An 18765-nucleotide genomic window follows, 5' to 3' on the forward strand; every position below is an offset into this window, starting at 1 on the left:
AGTTAACTTATTTCCGGGTTTTAGGACTACACGCTGGCGTGCTCTTGATTTTTAATTTGAGCAAATCTAAGCGATATCCTACTCCATCACCATCATCATCATCATCATCATCAGTCCAAACTCTCGCGGTAAATCAATTGTAAATCTCGTCCGCAGCTCCATCTAGTCACAACCGTTTCACAACGGTACCAAGTTTGGCATTTATTAACACCATGGAACTGAAACATATGACTAATTTAACAGCACAGCGTCAGGTACTTACACCAGGCAGTATTTAATTCGCATTGGAGACGGGACTTGGTTGATAGATGTATCTAGGTAACGCTAATTAGCTGCTAACAATGGCTAACTGTATGGGTTTTCACACTCAAATAGCCTCCATCTTGGAGGTGCTAGCGAATGCAGCAGTGGCAGAGATCTGTAAACTCGTAGACGACGACTATGCGGTGTTTCGTTTAGAAATAAATCAAAGCCAGAAAGAAAACAGGGCATTGCGGAGGAAACTACTAGAACTGAAGGTGTCACGGGAGCGCGCAGAGAGGACAATACGAGAGCGCGTTCTCGCCAGTCGTCCCAGTAGTGTCAAGATCCTTGACCGATACAGAGGAATGGCAAGAGGTACATTTTGCAGAAGTCTGAGGCTGCGCGGCCTGTCGCAGTTAACATAAAATTGTATTAGTCACATACACGTGTTTAAATGTTATTGCGGGTGCAGCGAAATGCTTGCATATAGCTCATTGTATGTCGCCCTGTTCCCTTCTGCACGTGTTCAGATGTGTTACCCAGAATTGGGTCTTAGTCAGTTTTTGGATAGTATGATTACTTAGTGTGTTTGTGCAATATGGCTATCATATTCTAACCAAAATCTTGATTTACTGCATTTCCTATTATTTACTCAATGAAAACAATGTGATCCATGAAATCAATAAATAGTATATCAAGAAGTTCTAAGTGTTACCTTACATCCTTGCCAATTGTAGACGGGTGTCAACATAACCACAGGAAGTAGGGGTGCTGCAACTCCCCCTGATAAACAGAAGATATTAGCCCCCCCCTAACCTAACCACCACTTTTCCCCCAATCACACACTCAGGTGAAGGACATCTCACTGAAGGCCACAGGAGCATTGTGAAGCCATTGGGACACGATACATGGAAAGATGAACAACCAATCACTGTTGATGAGGAGAGTAAAACCTCAACCCAGAACGTTATCGTGATAGAGGTTAGTGTAATAGTGTTGCATAAAATGTGCTATTTGTAAATCAAATGTGGCCCTTTTATTTCAGAAAGGCTCCCCTCAGCTATTCACTTGCTTACATGTACATCCTTATTTATCTGCCATTGGGGACCTTGTGAGACTTCCCTACGACATTGTGTACAGTTACATGCACACAATAATGTGATTTATTAACTCTAGTGAAGTGAGTTTGGATCAATTGAATGTATGCATCTTAGAAGTAGTTTTCACAAACTTCACAAGTCCCAATTCAGAATCAAATATGCTTCCTAAAAATAACACGATAGAATGTTTATTTTGATTGGCGATTTTCTACATTTATCAGAGTGCCAAAAGATGTGTCCATGTAAACAGGACTATTATGGAAATTGTTTTTCTTGCAAAGCATGTCAATGTTTTTATTTAACTTTTTTATTAATCTGACTATCCACAGAGGGAGGCTTGTTCGGCTAGTGTTAGTATATGCGCAGCTCAAATACACAGCTGGAACACCGATTTTAAGGTGTTTACATGTCCTAATAATTCAAAAGATTGCTCAGAAAACCAGGTATTTTAATCGGCGTATGCTAACTTCGATTTTGACCTTAAGGCGATTAAGATAAACAGAGTAAGGTGTTTCCATAACTATTGCATAATCTGCCTATTGCCATAATCAGTTTAATATATAATCTTTACTGTGCATGTAAACATACTCTTTGTTATCCAATTTAACTCATGAACCGATAACCTCCTCTCTTGTGTCAGTCTACAGATGCAGAGGCTGCAGGTCCTGAGGTCAAGCAGGAGAGGTCTGAAGGAGAGGAGAACCCGCGGCACAGCAGAGACATCCAGACTGGAGCAACTGTAGCAACCCATGTAGCCACGGAGGACCCCACCACCACCCCAGCACAACCCAGGACTCGATGCAGCATCATGGAGGTCAGTGGAACACTGAACTCCGTCCTCAATTCCGAGACAGACACCAAGACTTTAACTGTAACACACAGGCTCTTACACACAGGATCTGACCACAGATCAGACCCAGAGAGACTTGGGCTGTGGAGACTGGGCTGTCCTGCTCCCGGCTCAGACTATGTACCGGTATTTCACCAGAACGAGAGGATGGTTCATTCCCATGAGGATGGTGATGTGTTAGACACTGGCGGTGAGGATACGCTTTCTTCTTACTCTACAGAGATGGTACCTGGCAACATGCCCTTGGGTTTAAAGACACAGACTGATCTGTCTAGAGGGGACTGGAACCAGTACAGTAGTAGTGTATACTCTGAAGGGTGCCAAGATAAGAAGGTGGAGGGTCTGGTCGTAAATGATGTGACTGTGAAAGTGGAGGGCGACGTTTCTCCCACATGGAATGCAGATAGCCACCTAGGAAACAGACACTCACAGGGAAGATATTGCTTAGATTACAGGGAAAGCTTAGGGACAAATTCAAATGTCGCGTACCACTCGCCTTTATACACGTTCGGAGACTGTGACACAGTGTCCACGGTGATGGGGCCTTCCGATTCACACGGCCGCGTCCTTTTCGATCAGGTATTGCACTCAAAAGACAGGGCTAGAGCCCAGGCTCCAGGAGGGGGAGCAACATCAGGCAATAGTAAAGAGAAACGGTTCCTCTGCATGTTCTGTAACAAAGGTTTCAGCAGCCCTCAGAGTGTGAATATCCACCAGAGGGTCCACAAAGGGGTTAAACCATTTAACTGTACCCAGTGTCACATGCGCTTCACCCAGTCTAGTGACCTGAAGAGGCACCAGAGGGTCCACAGAGGGGTGAAACCCTTCAGCTGTACCCAGTGTCATATGCGCTTCACCCAGTCTAGTGACCTGAAGAGACATCAGAGGGTCCATACAGGGGAGAAACCCTACAGCTGCCCCCAGTGTCACATGCGCTTCACCCAGGCTGGCAGCCTGAAGAGGCACCTGAAGGTCCACACGGGAGAAAGGCCTTTCGCCTGTCCTCACTGTGGGAAGAGGTTCTCCGAGAGGAGATACCTTAGGTTACACCAGCAGAAAAACCATTCCATTCTATAAACTATTAACCATTCCATGTTATAGCTTATTACGTTTAGATCAAACCCTGCATTAAAGACAAAGATTACTTTTCATTGTTGTGAGCAGAAAAGATCCACAGATTAATTTGGAGTAGCGAAAGTAACACATTTCATTGTTGAATATTCCTGGTTTGAATATTGCATCTGACAACTTGAATGAGGATGGTAACAGACTATATTGCCACTCCTATTTGCTATCTCTTCAATCTAAGCTTACAGGAAAGTAAGTGCCCTCAGGCCTGGAGGGAAGCAAAGTAATTCTGCTACCCAAGAATAGCAAAGCACCCTTTACAAACTCAAACAGCCGACCAATCAACCAGCTACCAACCCTTAGTAAACTTTTGGGGAAAAATTGTGTTTTACCAGATACAATGCTATTTCACAATAAGCAAATTAACAACTGACTTTCAGCATGCTTATAGGGAAGGGCACTCAACATGTACTGCACTTACGCAATGATGATTGGCTGGAAGAAATTGATAATAAGAAGCTTGTGGGAGATGTTTTGTTAGACTTCAGTGCAAATTTTGGCATTATCGATCATAATTTGATGCTGGAAAAATGCATGTTATGCCTTTACATGCTCTGCTAATTTGTGGATTGAGAGTTACATGTCTAACAGAACACAGAGGGTGTTCTTGAATGGAAGCCTTCAACATAATCCAGGTAGTCGGGCATTTCTCAGGGCAGTTGTCTATGTCCCTTTTTTTTGGTCTTTACTAATGAGCTGGCACTGAGTAAAGCCTGTGTGTCTTACTGCTTTCACAGATTTATCGTATTTTGCTTGTAAAAAAAAAAAATAGGGCAATGTTTATATGACCCCCTTACAAACAGGCACATTTTTACCACATTCTTGCCTGCAATCGCCTTTTATACCTCCTGTGCGCATGCTGGTGGGCGTTTATTTGAATGAATCCATTGAATATACACCATCAAAAAATAAATACATTAGACTAATCAAATGTATTTTCAAAGGAATAGAATAGGCTTAGCAGAGTTTAATTATGTTACGTACAAATAAATTAAGTCAATAGTTCATCAAACTCACCCCATTCAGTCAACACACATTTTATAGTAAGAATAAAATACAAATAATATATTTCCTACACAACCGCTGTTGTGATATTCTGAAACAGAGCCCAAGCCCATGCTTTTTTGATCCACCTTTCATCTATTTCCTACTCTCGCTCCACTTTGTTAGGGAGCAGGAGTAGGGTCTTATCTTCATCATGATACTGATAGAAAATAAAAGTTGACTTCATATTTCACAATTTCCGCAGGCTTTTGGAGTTGCCTATATGCGATCGAGCAAAATAATAGGTCTACACTTGAATTAGACTACATTATTGAATGCTATGGGTTTCTGATTTGCTCAGCCAGAAACCAAATAGCCTGAGACAAGTCTGTGAAGTCAGTCTTTTGGTCGAGAGTAGGCGTAGGCTACTAAGCAACTGCTAGTGAAGAGCAAAATAATCCACTTGTTACACTGCATAGGCCTATATTACATGCTGCCATTTTCAAATAAATGACCCAACTATACAACATGATCATGAGCAGCACACACCTCAACTTAGCTACCATGATCATGAGCAGCTCTCACCTCAACATAGCTAACATTTTCCCAGTCTAATTGTAGCCTAACCAATATCCAAACGGAGGTTCAATGAAAACAAAAATCTGACATTGAATTATCAAGACGAGTCCCAACGCTGGTCTCAAAGCAGCACGAGGGTGCAGTCCCAATCAAAATGGTGCTGAAATTATGATTTAGCTGATTACGTGGGTAGGCTATTGCTTCAAATTTATTACCACCGATTGGATGACTTTGGGAGTTTCATCAAGCAACAATTTGATACGTGCCTTCAATTGCATTAGCCTACTTTATTCCATTATTTTTTTGTCATTCAGGGATATTTATTCTCACAGCAATTCTTTATGGATCCACCTAGTTGGGGTTTAAGAAAACAGTGCACACTTAGTGGTGGGCTATGCGAAGTGACATGCCTCAAAGTTTAGAAACTGGTGGGATGATAGTTACAGGACTGTGCAAACAACCATCAAGAATTGAAGAGCGTAATGCATGTCAATCATACTACGGCAGAGCTTTACCAAATTGATTGCTAGGTAGTTAGGTAGAAATACAAGTTTAGGATTTGATACTGGCAATACCTTTTGAGATATTAAGAGAAAGGAGGAAAAAAAGTTGGCTGTATGGCGAATAAAAGATGCATGCATGCTGATGACTGAACATTATACACGTCAGCTACCACAGCAAGTGAAATCACTGCAACACTTAAAGAACTGTAGTCAGTTTTAGAATGGGTGGCAAGTAATAAGCTAGTACTAAATATTAAAAAACTAAAAGCAATGTATTCGGGACAAACCATTCACTTGGCAGCAGCTAATGGGGATCACCAATAAATACACATACATTGTGATATACATTCGGTGTACAAAACATTAGGAACACCTTCCTACTATCGAGTTACACCCCCTTTTCCTCTCAGAACCGCTCCAATTTGTCGATGCACGGACACGACAAGGTGTCGAAAGCGTTCAACAGGGATGCTGACTCAAGTTGGCTGGATGTCCTACCATACCCCATTTGTTCAAAGGCACTTAAATATTTTGTCTTGCACATTCACCCTCTGAATGGCACACACACACACACACACACACAATCCATGTCTCAATTACCTCCAGGCTTAAAAATCCTTCCTTAAGCTGTCTCCTCCCCTTCATCTACACTGATCTGAAGTGATTTTAACAGGTGACTTCAGTAGGGGGATCATGGCTTTCACCTGGTCAGTCTATGTCATGGACAGGGCAGGTGTTGCTAATGATTTGTACACTGTGTATAAGCCACATGCCTAAAGTCTGTTACATGTTGTTTCTACTGTGTAGGCTATATGATATTCAAATGCCTAAGACACCTTTAAGACACCCCAAGACACCTTTAATGAGAATTTATGCCGTTTATCATGTGTGTGTGGTTTTCATATGGTTTATTTAAAACTTATGTTCAATAAAACACAAAATGGGACTTTTCATACTAAGACTTTCATTCACTCTTTAGTATACATCTCACCCTGTTATGCAACAGCAACCAACAGGACTTTATCACCAATATACACTTACTAAATATACCTACACATACCCACACACTAACAAACACCTACTGTACACGTCAAAATAGTTTAGTCACATTTGTCTGACTTTTGACTTATCATAACTGCCTTCTCTATACCCACAACATCATATTTATGTCCATGATGAGTTGAACAATGAAGTCATTCTGTAACTACAGTATAGGACTCAAACGTATTGGGGATGGGTAAACATGTTGGGGCCGTACTTGCGAACATTAAAAGTTGACGTTAAAGGTGAAGTTTAAGTATCAGCAAATTCAAATCCTTGAAGTAGTAACATGTAATCAAAGTCTACATGTTCGCTGTTCCCATTACATGCACATGTAGCCCTATGATAACCTCACCAGATGGCTGTGATTATTTCCTGTATCAAATTCGGTATTAGCCAAATAAAAATCGTCAATGTAGTTGGACGTGTTCCAATACATGTTCATGGAACAGTCCTTAACAGAAGTATAAAATCCTGTACTGATAATCAAAAACTACACGTGTATTTAACTGACTGGTCAAATTGCCCTCTGTGTAGAGTGCCTAGCTCCACAATCTGCAAGGGTTCGAATCTCACATTAGTTCCCCCCTTTGAAATGTAGAATTATATTTGTGTTAGTGTGTTGAAGGGATGTAGCCAACAGCTTGACAATTAAGAATGACTATCTTTCTTCAGCCTTGCAGACAAACACTGCCACTTCCTAATAATCATATTGCATAGGCTATATTACATAGACATGTACACCTAAATGTAGCCCTACAACGTTTTATATGCATTTTTATAATCAGTTACTTCGTCACGTGTGTTATTTGACTTGAATGAGCATTACAAAGTATAATAGAGTAGGATTACAGGTTACACTCGGCGTTGCGTTGCGTCATGCCATAGAACAGCCCTTAGCCGTGGTATATTGGCCATATACCACACCCCCTCGGGCCTTATTGCTTAATTATATAGACGTGTAGGCCTACACTTACATATAGAATGTTATATATGCATGGTTATAATCATCCACTTCGTCACGTGTGTGGACAAGCAGGTAACAATATTTGCCCGTAACAAAAATGTTTGAAGCAAGGGGTTCTCGAACCCGCGGGTAATGAACAGTCGTTTACGAGTAAACCGCTTTAGCTCTGTCACCTGAAAAGCAATGATGGCTACCGTACATGACAGCTATTTGACAAGTCCATAAGGCTCCCTACAACATTCTTTTTTGTTTTACTATGTACGACAAACTTAAATGTTGTATAGACCTATAGTATAGACCTGTATAGTGTCTGCGGGGTTTGTACTCGATTGATAAATTAAGGTCACTAATTAGTAAGGATCCATTTGGAGATTATGGGAAAATTTGACTAAAGGTGAGGACAAAGCAGTTAATCTGACACAAGACTGAATCCAAACATTAACTGTTGATTAGTGTTTTATTTATTTTTACATTTACTGTCATTTTTGCCGCATTTGTTAATAACGAAATCTGAAAATACTCTGAATACATTCAGTAACGAATAATATTCCCGGAAAAAGTTGGGAAAGAGTAACATGAAACAAAAAAAATTGACACGGGTTTGAGTGGGAGGTCTAACTGGTATCTCCAAGTGGCCATACCCACCTCTCCTAAATGTGCGCAGTTCCTACGTTATTTCAATGCACTTTTATGACTCAAGGAATAATCAACTATTAGGAGCTATTTTGAGCTCTACTAGCTGGGCTGTTGAGGAACTAGACCAAGTTGTTTTCTTTGGAACACAGCCCTGCATCCCCGCCATCACACAATTACTGTTGTTCACGCATTCCAGAAACGGTCCATTTAAATCACAATCTGCTCTGGTGTGCATAATTTGAAAGCATGTTCTATTGCCAACATGGCTAGCTAAGTAAACAAAATACGATCTTACAGTTTTTGGCTTACACAAGGCAATTCAGAGAAGCAGATCATACATTTGGTGCGCACAGAATAGTCACAAGTGCATTCAGATGCGTGTTCCCCGCTCAATTTATTCTGTTCAAAATCACATTATTGGTCGCATACACATTTAGCAGATGTTATTGCTGGTCAGAAGAACCCAGGGTATGATGCCATGTCATCTTGTAACAGTACATCAAGCATAGTGAGTGATCAGAAACGTTGACGATGTATATATTACATGAGTTTTATGATATGCAAATGTGAAGTACACACTTGGACTAATGGGTGTTTGGCTTGCTTGTATGACATCAACGCGGTATTTATGATAATCTTCAACATAGCATCTTGCAAAATACATGAAGTCCTCTTTATGTACAGCATTTCCCTCACTCAGACAACAAAAAATGGCTAAAATTGCGCAATTAGCGGGAGGGGTGGGGTCAACTTCTTGCCGCACATGGTGTTCAAGTTCAGAACCGTTGTCAGTCAAAACCATTACTGCTCTGTGAAGGGGAGACCCTGATCTCTGACGTCATGTATTGCGTGTTACTGTATAGCATTCCAGTTTAGGCACTTGTCAGTCAAAATCTGCTATTTTTAATCCTGCATATGGGTAGGAGTGTAAAGAGCTACATTTAACTTGTTCTAATGTTTGCAAGTATGGTGCAAGTATGGCCCCCACACATTGAATGTGTGTTTATTATTTGTGTGTATGTACCTGAGGGAGTGTATGTCTGTGTAATCTGTATCTCACCTCTCATCCAGGAGGAGGGTTCAGAGGTGCTGCTGGTGAAGGAGGAGGCTTGTGAGGAGGGTCTGGGGAACCTTGAGGGGACCATGGTCATAGAGGACAACCAGCCTACACCTCTTCCTGAACCCACGGAGGAACCAGCTGAGCAGCACAGGACCACACACAGTCTCACTGAGGTGAGCCCACTGTAAACTGTCTGAATGGTATTAGGTCTGGGCCTGTATCCACAAAGCCATATAGAACATGAGTGCTGATCTAGGATCAGTTTAGCCTTTTAGATCATAATGAATAAGATTATTTGGAGAGATCCTAGAACAGCACTCCTACTCTGAGACTCTTTGTGGATACTGGCCCTATATTAAACTTGTCAAACTCATTCCATGGGGGGGCCGAGTGTCTGCGGGGTTTGTACTCGATTGATGAATTAAGGTCACTAATTAGTAAGGATCCATTTGGAGATTATGGGAAAATTTGACTAAAGGTGAGGACAAAGCAGTTAATCTGACACAAGACTGAATCCAAACATTAACTGTTGATTAGTGTTTTATTTATTGAGTAATTTTGTAATTCAAAGACATGATGGCAATGATAAAACCATGAAAGAATATGAATAATCAAATCAACTGACATATTTGAATATTACTCATTGCCCATTCAGAAGATGTTCCATAGCAGGGTGCTCATATCAGATTTCTTGATCCAACATCTTCTCACTCTCTCTCTTACAGTCAGTAGACATGGAAGATGGGAAGTCGGATCTGCTGTTAGTCAAAGAGGAGACAATAGAAGATGAACCAGAGAGCATTGATCTGCTGAGTGGACCAAAGATGGGGGAGCAAGGTAAGAAGTACATATAGCCTACATACCAAGTTTATTATAGTTTTGTGTTTTTATTTATATTAATTTTAAGATTTATTTGAAATTCAGTTTAGTTTGTTAGTTTTCAGAACTGATTTACTCACTTTGAAGTTTTATAAAAACATTTATTTCGTTTTTATATTTTTTTGTTTTAGGGACAGAAAGTAGCCTGTGTGTGGGAGGCTCGGAGCCATTTATAATTTCTGTTTTTGGGGATGTCACTTCTTGCCACTGTGGGGCAGTAATGCATATGGTGATGGGACAGGTCATTAGGTTAGGTTTAAAGGTAGACTCAGTGAGATGACAGATGCACCAAGTAAACAGTAGTTATGGGTCAATTCCCTCAATGACGAGGAGCTTTGGAGAGGGAGGCTAAACTTCAACACTGTTTTCGTCCCGTAGCTACCAAGTTGTAGCAGCATGAAGCACATCCATGCGCAGATGGTCTGTGTGACTGTGAGAGAGAAATCTTGCAACACCTGTATAGGCTTTTTTACATACCAGCATACCAGCTTTTGGTATACTGCTATACCATATGATGTGGTTAGCTGATATGTATAATACCCATCTAGGTGTTGTAAGATCTGGCATGTGTTGTGTCTTTACTACCATTAAATGAAGACTTAGTTTTTAATCAAAGATTCTCTGTAATTAGTTTTACGTGATTAAACTGATTAATCATGTAACTGTAATTAACTAGGAAGTCGGGGCACCAAGGAAAATACTCAGATTAAAGTTATAATTTTCCTAATAACTTTTCAGATATTTTATATCTGATCAATTAGTCTTCGAATTAGTGAATTATTTACTTTTCCTCACATCACTCATTCCAAATGTCGTAAATTGTTGATTATCTGCACGAACCCAGTCTTCACTATGAGTCATCCATAAATTATTTCAGACTATTGATGTATTTATTAACTAAGTAATTCACAGAAATGCATAAACAAACAGTTGATAGTTACAAGGAAATGATAACGGAGTTTCCCTAGTGGGCTAAACCGGCTTGGTGTACAAAAGGGAAGTGGAGGTCGACTGAGAAGACAACAGTTGATCATTTATACATTTTGAAATGCTAATACTTTGCACAGGAAAGCTCACTCATTCAGGAACAATTGCAGTCAATATATAGATTTACGCTCAGTGTGTCGTCGGGATCTGTTGAAAAGTTTGTTTCTGTTGGAGAGTTTGCTCTCTCTCGCTCTCCTCTCTCTCTCATGTCGTTATAGAATGGATGTTTCGACGGTTGTCGTTCTTCGCGTTCAATGATACCGAATTCCTAGCTGCAGACTAGTAATTAATAAAGACTTGTTCTTATTCTGTCGGTATCGATAGTCTAAGAGTTTAACCACGTGGTATGGTTAAAAGATTCAGCAATCGTCTCAAACCTTGGCCCTCTCTTTATCGAGGTAAGCTGGTCTGCAACCTTTGTCCTCTCGTGATTGAGAGAAAACATGGTCTGTTGGAGTTTTATTCGGGAGTTGCAGAAAAGGGCCTGTCCCAGGATGCTCGACCCTAACTGGGCTCATGGGCGGTCCTCTGATTTAGTTAAACTCAAAGGGAATTCGAGTTTCCTTCATTAAACAGCCCAAAATCACATTACACAATTTTACAAACACTATCATCCTCACTCATTCATCTTATACAACAATTAGATGTAAACCTCATATCTGAGGCTATTATATAAACAGCGTTATGGTAATGTTGCCGCACCAGCTCCCATGAGCTTCCCCAAGTTGTAACAAACGGACCGGTTCATAGCTGGATTCTTCACCGATCTTTTATACCTTCTCCGGAACATAAATGTTGTTCGGACCTCAAGTTCTGTGAGGTGGAAGAAATTCCTTTGTTCTCTATGAAAATTCACTCGGTCTCTATACTATGGCCATGAGGAGATCATCTCCTCAGGAATTTACGACCTCTCTCTGACCACAGCAGCCTGTGTGTAAGGAGGCAGGGAGAGGGGGATGGGGCTTGCTGTACCCAAAGAGGGCAACGTCATGACACGTGTCAGCAACGTCTGAGCAGAGGAACACTACAGATATCTAGTGCCCGTCTGAGCAGAGGAACACTACCGACATGTTACAGCAATCTAGTGCACGACTGCACAGTCTGACGTGGCACGCAACCCTTGTTTGATGCATGTAGCATCTGAGCAGGGAACGCAAACAATATCTGCAGAGCTGCTCATGGCAACGTCATCTTGCTGAGTCTACCTTTAAATTAAAGTAAATCTCAATGTGACCCGCCAGATTCAGAAGCTTAAAGACCATTAGGAAAAAGCCTAAACTCTTAGATTTTAGCACAATTGTTTTGTTGAAAAAACTACAACTGAACATAATTCATAACAGATTTGTTTGTTTTGGAATCAAAGATAAGTTTGTTTTTCAAATGGGTTTCTTAATTATAATCAGTTTACTAAATAATTTGATTCGTTTGTTTTAGTTTACTTTAATAACCTTGTATATACAGTGCATCCGGAAAGTATTCAGACCCCTTGACTTTCGCCACATTGTTACGTTAGCCTTATTCTAAAAAAAAAAAGTTAATTAAAAATTCAATCTACACACAATACCCAATAATGACAAAGCAAAAACAGGTTTAGAAATTTTTGCACATGTATTGACAAAAAACACCTGGAAATATTACATTTACATACAGTATCAGTCAAAAGTTTGAACACACCTACTAATTCCAAGGTTTTACTTGTATTATTTTCTACATTGTAGAACAATAGTGAAGACATCAAAACTATGAAATAACATTGTGTTAAACAAATCAAAATATTTTATAATTTGAGATTCTTCAAAGTAGCTTTTGCCTTGATGACAGCTTTGCACACTCTTGGCATTCTCTCAACCAGCTTCATGAGGTGGAATGGAACGCATTTCAATTAACAGGCCTTGTTAAAAGTTCATTTGTGGAATTTCTTTCCTTCTTAATGCATTTGAGCCAATCAGTTGTGTTGTGACAAGGTAGGGGTGGTATACATTAGATAGCCGTATTTGGTAAAAGGCCAACTCCATAATTTGGCAAGAACAGCTCAAATAAGCAAAGAGAAACGACAGTCCATCATTACTTTAAGACATGAAGGTCAGTCAATACGGAAAATGAAAGAATTTTGAAAGGTTCTTCAAGTGCAGTCGCAAAATCCAGCAAGCGCTATGATGAAACTGGCTCTCATGAGGACTGCCACAGGAAAGGAAGACCCAGAGTTACCTCTACTGCAGACAAGTTCATTAGTTACTAGCCTCAGAAATCGGCAATTAACTGCACTTCAGATTGCAGCCAAACTAAAACAAACATCAATTGCTTGAATTAGGCCTTCGTCAAATTTCTGCAAAGAAAACACTACTAAAGGACACCAATAAGAAGAACAGACTTGTTTGGGCCAAGAAACACAAGAAATGGACATTAGACCGGTGGAAATCTGTCCTTTGGTCTGCTGAGTCCAAATTCTTTGTGACGCAGAGTAGGTGAACAGATGTTCTCTGCATGTGTGGTTCCCACCGTGAAGCATGGAGGAGGTGGTGTGATGGTGCTTTGCTGGTGATACTGTCAGTGATTTATTTAGAATTCAAGGCACACTTAACCAGCATGGCTACCACAGCATTCTGCAGTGATACATGATCCAATCTGGTTTGAGCTTAGTGGGACTATCATTTATTTTTCAACAGGACAATGACCCAACACACCTCCAGGCTGTGTAAGGGCTATTTGACCAAGAAGGAGAGTGATGGAGTGCTGCATCAGATGATCCGACCTTAACCCAATTAACTTCTTTGGGGTAGGGGGCAATATTTTCACTTCCGGATGAAAAGCATGCCCAGAGTAAACTGCCAGCTACTCAGGCCCAGAAGCTAGGATATGCATATTATTAGTAGACTTGGATAGAAAACACTCTGAAGTTTTTAAAACTGTTTGAATGATGTCTGTGAGTATAACAGAACTCATATGGCAGGCGAAAACCTGAGAAGAATCCAACCAGGAAGTGGGAAACCTGAGGTTTAGTTTTTCAAGTGATTGCCTATCCAATATACAGTGTAAATGGGGTCAGATTGCACTTCCTAAGGCTTCCACTAGAAGTCAACAGTCTTTAGAATGAGCGAATAAGAGCTGTTTCAACCAGGGGTCTGGCTGAAAGCCTCGAGTTGTTGATCGCGCGCGGCCGTTAGCTCCTTTCCTTTCTAATGACAAAGGAATTGTCCGGTTGGAATATTATTCTAGATTTATGATAAAAACATCCTAAAGATTGATTATATATCGTTTGACATGTTTCTACGAACGTTAATGGAACTTTTTTGACTTTGTCTGGATTTAGTCTTGTGCATTTGGATTAGTGAACTAAACGTGCGAACAAAAAGGAGATATTTGGATATAAAGATGAACTTTATCGAACAAAACAAACATTTATTGTGGAACTGGGATTCCTGGGAGTGCATTCCGATGAAGATCAAAGGTAAGTGAATATTTATAACTCTATTTCTGGCTTTTGTTGACTCCACAACATGGCGGGTATCTGTATGGCTTGTTTTGGTGGCTGAGTACTGTACTCAGATTATCGCATGGTGTGCGTTTGCCGTAAAGCTTTTTTGAAATCTGACACAGCGGTTGCATTAAGGAGAAGTTTATCTTTAAGAAGGTTTGAGATGAGTTGGACCGCAGAGTGAAGGAAAAGCAGCCAACAGGTGCTCAGCATATGTGGAAACTCCTTCAAGACCGTTGGAAAAGCATTCCAGGTGAAGCTGGTTGAGAGAATGCCAAGAGTGTACAAAGCTGTCGTCAAGGCAAAGGGTGGCTACTTAAACAAATCAAAATATTTTTGATTCTTCTAACAGTTTTTTGGTTACTATGATTCCATATGTGTTATTTCATAGTTTGTCTTCACTATTATTCTACAATGTAAAAATAAAGAAAAACCCTGGAATGAGTAGGTGTGTCCAAACATTTGATTGGTACTGTAAGTATTCAGTACTTAGGTGATGGACCTTTGGCAGTGATTACAGCCTCAAGTATTCTTCTGTATGACACTACAAGCTTGGCACACCTGTATTTGGGTAGTTTCTCTGCAGATCCTCAAGCTCTGTCAGGTTGGATGGGGAGCGTCGCTGCACAGCTATTTACAGGTCTCTGAGATGTTAGATTAGGTTCAAGTCCGGGCTCTGGCTGGGCCACTCAAGGACATTCAGAGACTTGTCCCGAAGCCACTCCTGTGTTGTCTTGACTGTGTGCTTAGGGTCGTTGTCCTTGGTTTCATCAGACCAGAGAATCTCGTTTCTTATGGTCTGTGAGTCCTTTAGGTGCCTTTTGGCAAACTTCAAGCGGGCAGTCTTGTGCCTTTTACTGAGGAGTGTCTTCCGTCTGGCCACTCTACCATAAAGGCCTGATTGGTGGAGTGCTGCAGAGATGGTTGTCCTTCTGGAAGGTTCTCCCATCTCCACAGAGGAACTCTGGAGCTCTGTCAGTGACCATCAGGTTCTTGGTCACCTCCCTGACCAAGGCCCCTCTCCCCGGATTGTTCAGTTTGACTGGACGGCCAGCTCTAAGAAGTTTTGGGTTGTTTTTAACCACAGGTGGAATCCAATCTAGTTGTAGAAACATCAAGGATGATCAATGGAAACAGGATGCACCGGAGCTCAATTTTGAGTGTCATAGCAAAGGGTCTGAATGCATATGTAAATAAGGTGTCTTTTTATTTTTTTTAAACAACAGTTTTGGCTTTGTCATTATGGGGTCTTGTGTGTAGATTGACGAGTTAAAACATTTATTTAAACAATTTTAGAATAAGGTTATAATGTAAAAATGTGGAAAAAGGGAAGTGGTCTGAAAACTTTCCGAATGCACTGTAATAACCAGTAATAGATCTAAAATGGGAATAGTGATGCACCTGGATATAGTGAAATTAAATCAATACAACTTATGTTTACATTCAAAAACACACTGTATGAAATTGACAAGGTAATTGACAAAACAATCCATATGTAAAGTTCTCTGCCATGTTTGTAAAGTACATTTTTTTTACTTCTTCCTTAAGGTAGTTGGCTGGAGGCTAACAGAGGAGACTGGGTAGCCATCTTGGACTCCCAGATCCAGATGGGTGCAGCCAAGTGCCCAGGGGACATCACCACCGAGCAGGCCAGGACCAAAGGCGACTTAGTGGAGGCCAGGGGATGGAACAGCATCCTCAACTCTGGGCTGGGGAACAACACTGTTAACAACAACCAGAAACAGACAATTGAATGCAAAACAACCAAACTTAGTCTCCAAGACAACAGACTGGCGGAGACCAGAGCGAGGCGTCGATTTGGTCTACGGGGATGGGGAGGTGTTGGTATGCGGTGGGAAAGATCAGACACAGACCCGGCTAGCGATGGTCCATCCTGCTCCTATAGTTGTGATTCAGAGAGACTGATGGTGCCTCAGGTTAACTCCCTAACAGGTGCTGCCTTCAGCCTGCCTTCTATAGGATCTATCAACTGGAACATGGACCCTGCGACAACACAGACACTCCCTGGCCTTCGGCCTCACACTCTCCTAATGTTAAACCAGACCTCAGACATTGCCAGTGCCTCAACACTAAATGGCTACCCAAGCCCATTGACAAATGAGAGTAGCAGAGACGGAATCAGCAAAGGTGGCAGGACCAAAGAGAAGCGCTTCCCGTGTTCGTTCTGTGGGAAAGCCTTCAGTTTCCCCAAACAGGTGGAGATCCACCAGAGGATGCACACGGGGGAGAAACCGTTTAGCTGCCACCTGTGCCGGGCCAGTTTCTCGGACTCGTCAAACCTGAAGAGGCACCAGAGGGTCCACACAGGGGAGAAACCCTACAGCTGCCCCCAGTGTGAGAAGAGGTTCTCCCACCAGCACCAACTAAAGATGCACCTGAAGGTCCACACAGGAGAGAGGCCGTTTGCCTGTACGCACTGTGGGAAGAGGTTCTCAGAGAGGAGCTACCTCAGGATACACCAGAAGAAAATGCACATGGCCCATGTATAGAGTATAGTGGTGACATGTAATGTAGTACTAGTTAGTATGTTTGTAGTCAATTCTGTTGTTTTTGGATTTAGTTGGGAACTGGATGAGGTGAACTGAGGAAAGAATGAGTATGATGATAGTGGCTTGTGAAAGTATTCACCCCCTTTGCATTTTTACAATTTTTTTATCTTACAACCTGTTAAAATGTATTTTGGGGGGGGTTTGTATCATTTGATTTACACAACATGCCTACCACTTTGAAGATGCAAAATATTTTTTCTTGTGAAACAAACAAGACAAAAAAACTGAACTTGAGCGTGCATAACTATTCACCCCACCCCTCCCCCAAAAGTCGATACTTTGTAGAGCTACCTTTTGTAACAACAACAGCTGCAAGTCTCTTGGGGTATGTCTCTATAAGCTTGGCACATCTAGCCACTGGGATTCCCATTCTTCAAGGCAAAACTGCTCCAGCTCCTTCAAGTAAGTCATACCACAGATTCTCAATTGGATTGAGGTCTGGGCTTTGACTAGGCCATTCGAAGACATTTAAATGTTTATCCTTAAACCACTCGAGTGTTGCTTTAGCAGTATGCTTAGGGTCATTGTCCTGCTGGAAGGTGAACCTCCTTCCCAGTCTCAAATCTCTGGAAGACAAACAGGTTTCCTTCAAGAATTTCCCTGTATTTATCGCCATCCATCATTCCTTCAATTCTGACCAGTTTCCCAGTCCCTACTGATGAAAAACATCCCCACAGCATGATGCTGCCACCACCATGCATCACTGTGGGGATGGTGTTCTCGAGGTGATGAGAGGTGTTGGGTTTGTGCCAGACATAGCATTTTCCTTGATGGCCAAAAAGCTCAATGTTCATCTCATCTGACCAGTGTACCTTCTTCCATATGTTTGGGGAGTCTCCCACATGCCTTTTGGCTAACACCAAACGTGTTTGCTTATTTTTTTCTTTAAGCAATGGCTTTTTTCTGGCCACTCTTCCGTAAAGCCCAGTTCTGTGGAGTGTACGGCTTAAAGTGGTCCTATGGACAGGTACTTCAATCTTCGCTGTGGAGCTTTGCAGTTCCTTCAGGGTTATCTTTGGTATCTTTGTTGCTTCTCTGATTAATGCCCTCCTTGCCTGGTCTGTCAGTTTTGGTGGGTGACATTCTTTCCATTTTTCAAAGTTTCAGATTTTTCTTTATAACCCAACCCTGATCTGTACTTCTCCACAATTTTGCCCCTGACCAGTTTGGCGAGCTCCTTGGTCTTCATGGTGCCGCATGCTTGATGGTGCCCCAGACTCTGGGGCCTTTCAGAACAGGTGTGTGTGTGTGTGTGTGTGTGTGTGTGTGTGTGTGTGTGTGTGTGTGTGTGTGTGTGTGTGTGTGTGTGTGTGTGTGTGTGTGTGTGTGTGTGTGTGTGTATATATATATATATATATATATATATATATATATATATATATATATATATATATATATATATATATATATATATATATATATATATATATATATATATATATATATATATATATATATATATATATATATATATATATACTGATCATGTGACACTTAAAGTCCACCTGTGTGCAATCTAACAAATTATAGGCTTTATAGCAAAGAAAAGTGGTGCATGCATATTTTTTTCCACTCAACCAATTTGGACTATTTTTTGTATGTCCATTACATGAAGTCGAACTAAAAATCTATTTAAATTACAGGTTGTAATTCAACAAAATTGGAAAAACACCAAGGGGGATGAATGTGACGGTGTCTGTAAAAATGCTTCAACCTTGTCCTGTTGTTTGATGCTGGGGTTTTATGAGGAAATGATAGGCCCT

At 41.1% G+C, this 18765-nt stretch overlaps 1 protein-coding gene across 1 annotated transcript; it reads left to right on the plus strand.

The window, feature by feature from the left end:
* Positions 1–117: 117 nt before the first annotated feature.
* Positions 118–17413, plus strand: LOC112232345. Its single transcript, XM_024399331.2, has 6 exons — positions 118–618; positions 1094–1224; positions 1984–2157; positions 9103–9264; positions 9817–9928; positions 15981–17413. Exons 1-6 carry the CDS (start codon positions 342–344, stop codon positions 16940–16942), a joined length of 1818 nt encoding a protein of 605 aa, XP_024255099.2. The 5' UTR covers positions 118–341; the 3' UTR covers positions 16943–17413.
* Positions 17414–18765: the final 1352 nt, after the last annotated feature.

Source organism: Oncorhynchus tshawytscha, linkage group LG11, assembly GCF_018296145.1.
Source record: "Oncorhynchus tshawytscha isolate Ot180627B linkage group LG11, Otsh_v2.0, whole genome shotgun sequence".
Taxonomy (NCBI): Eukaryota; Metazoa; Chordata; class Actinopteri; order Salmoniformes; family Salmonidae; genus Oncorhynchus; species Oncorhynchus tshawytscha.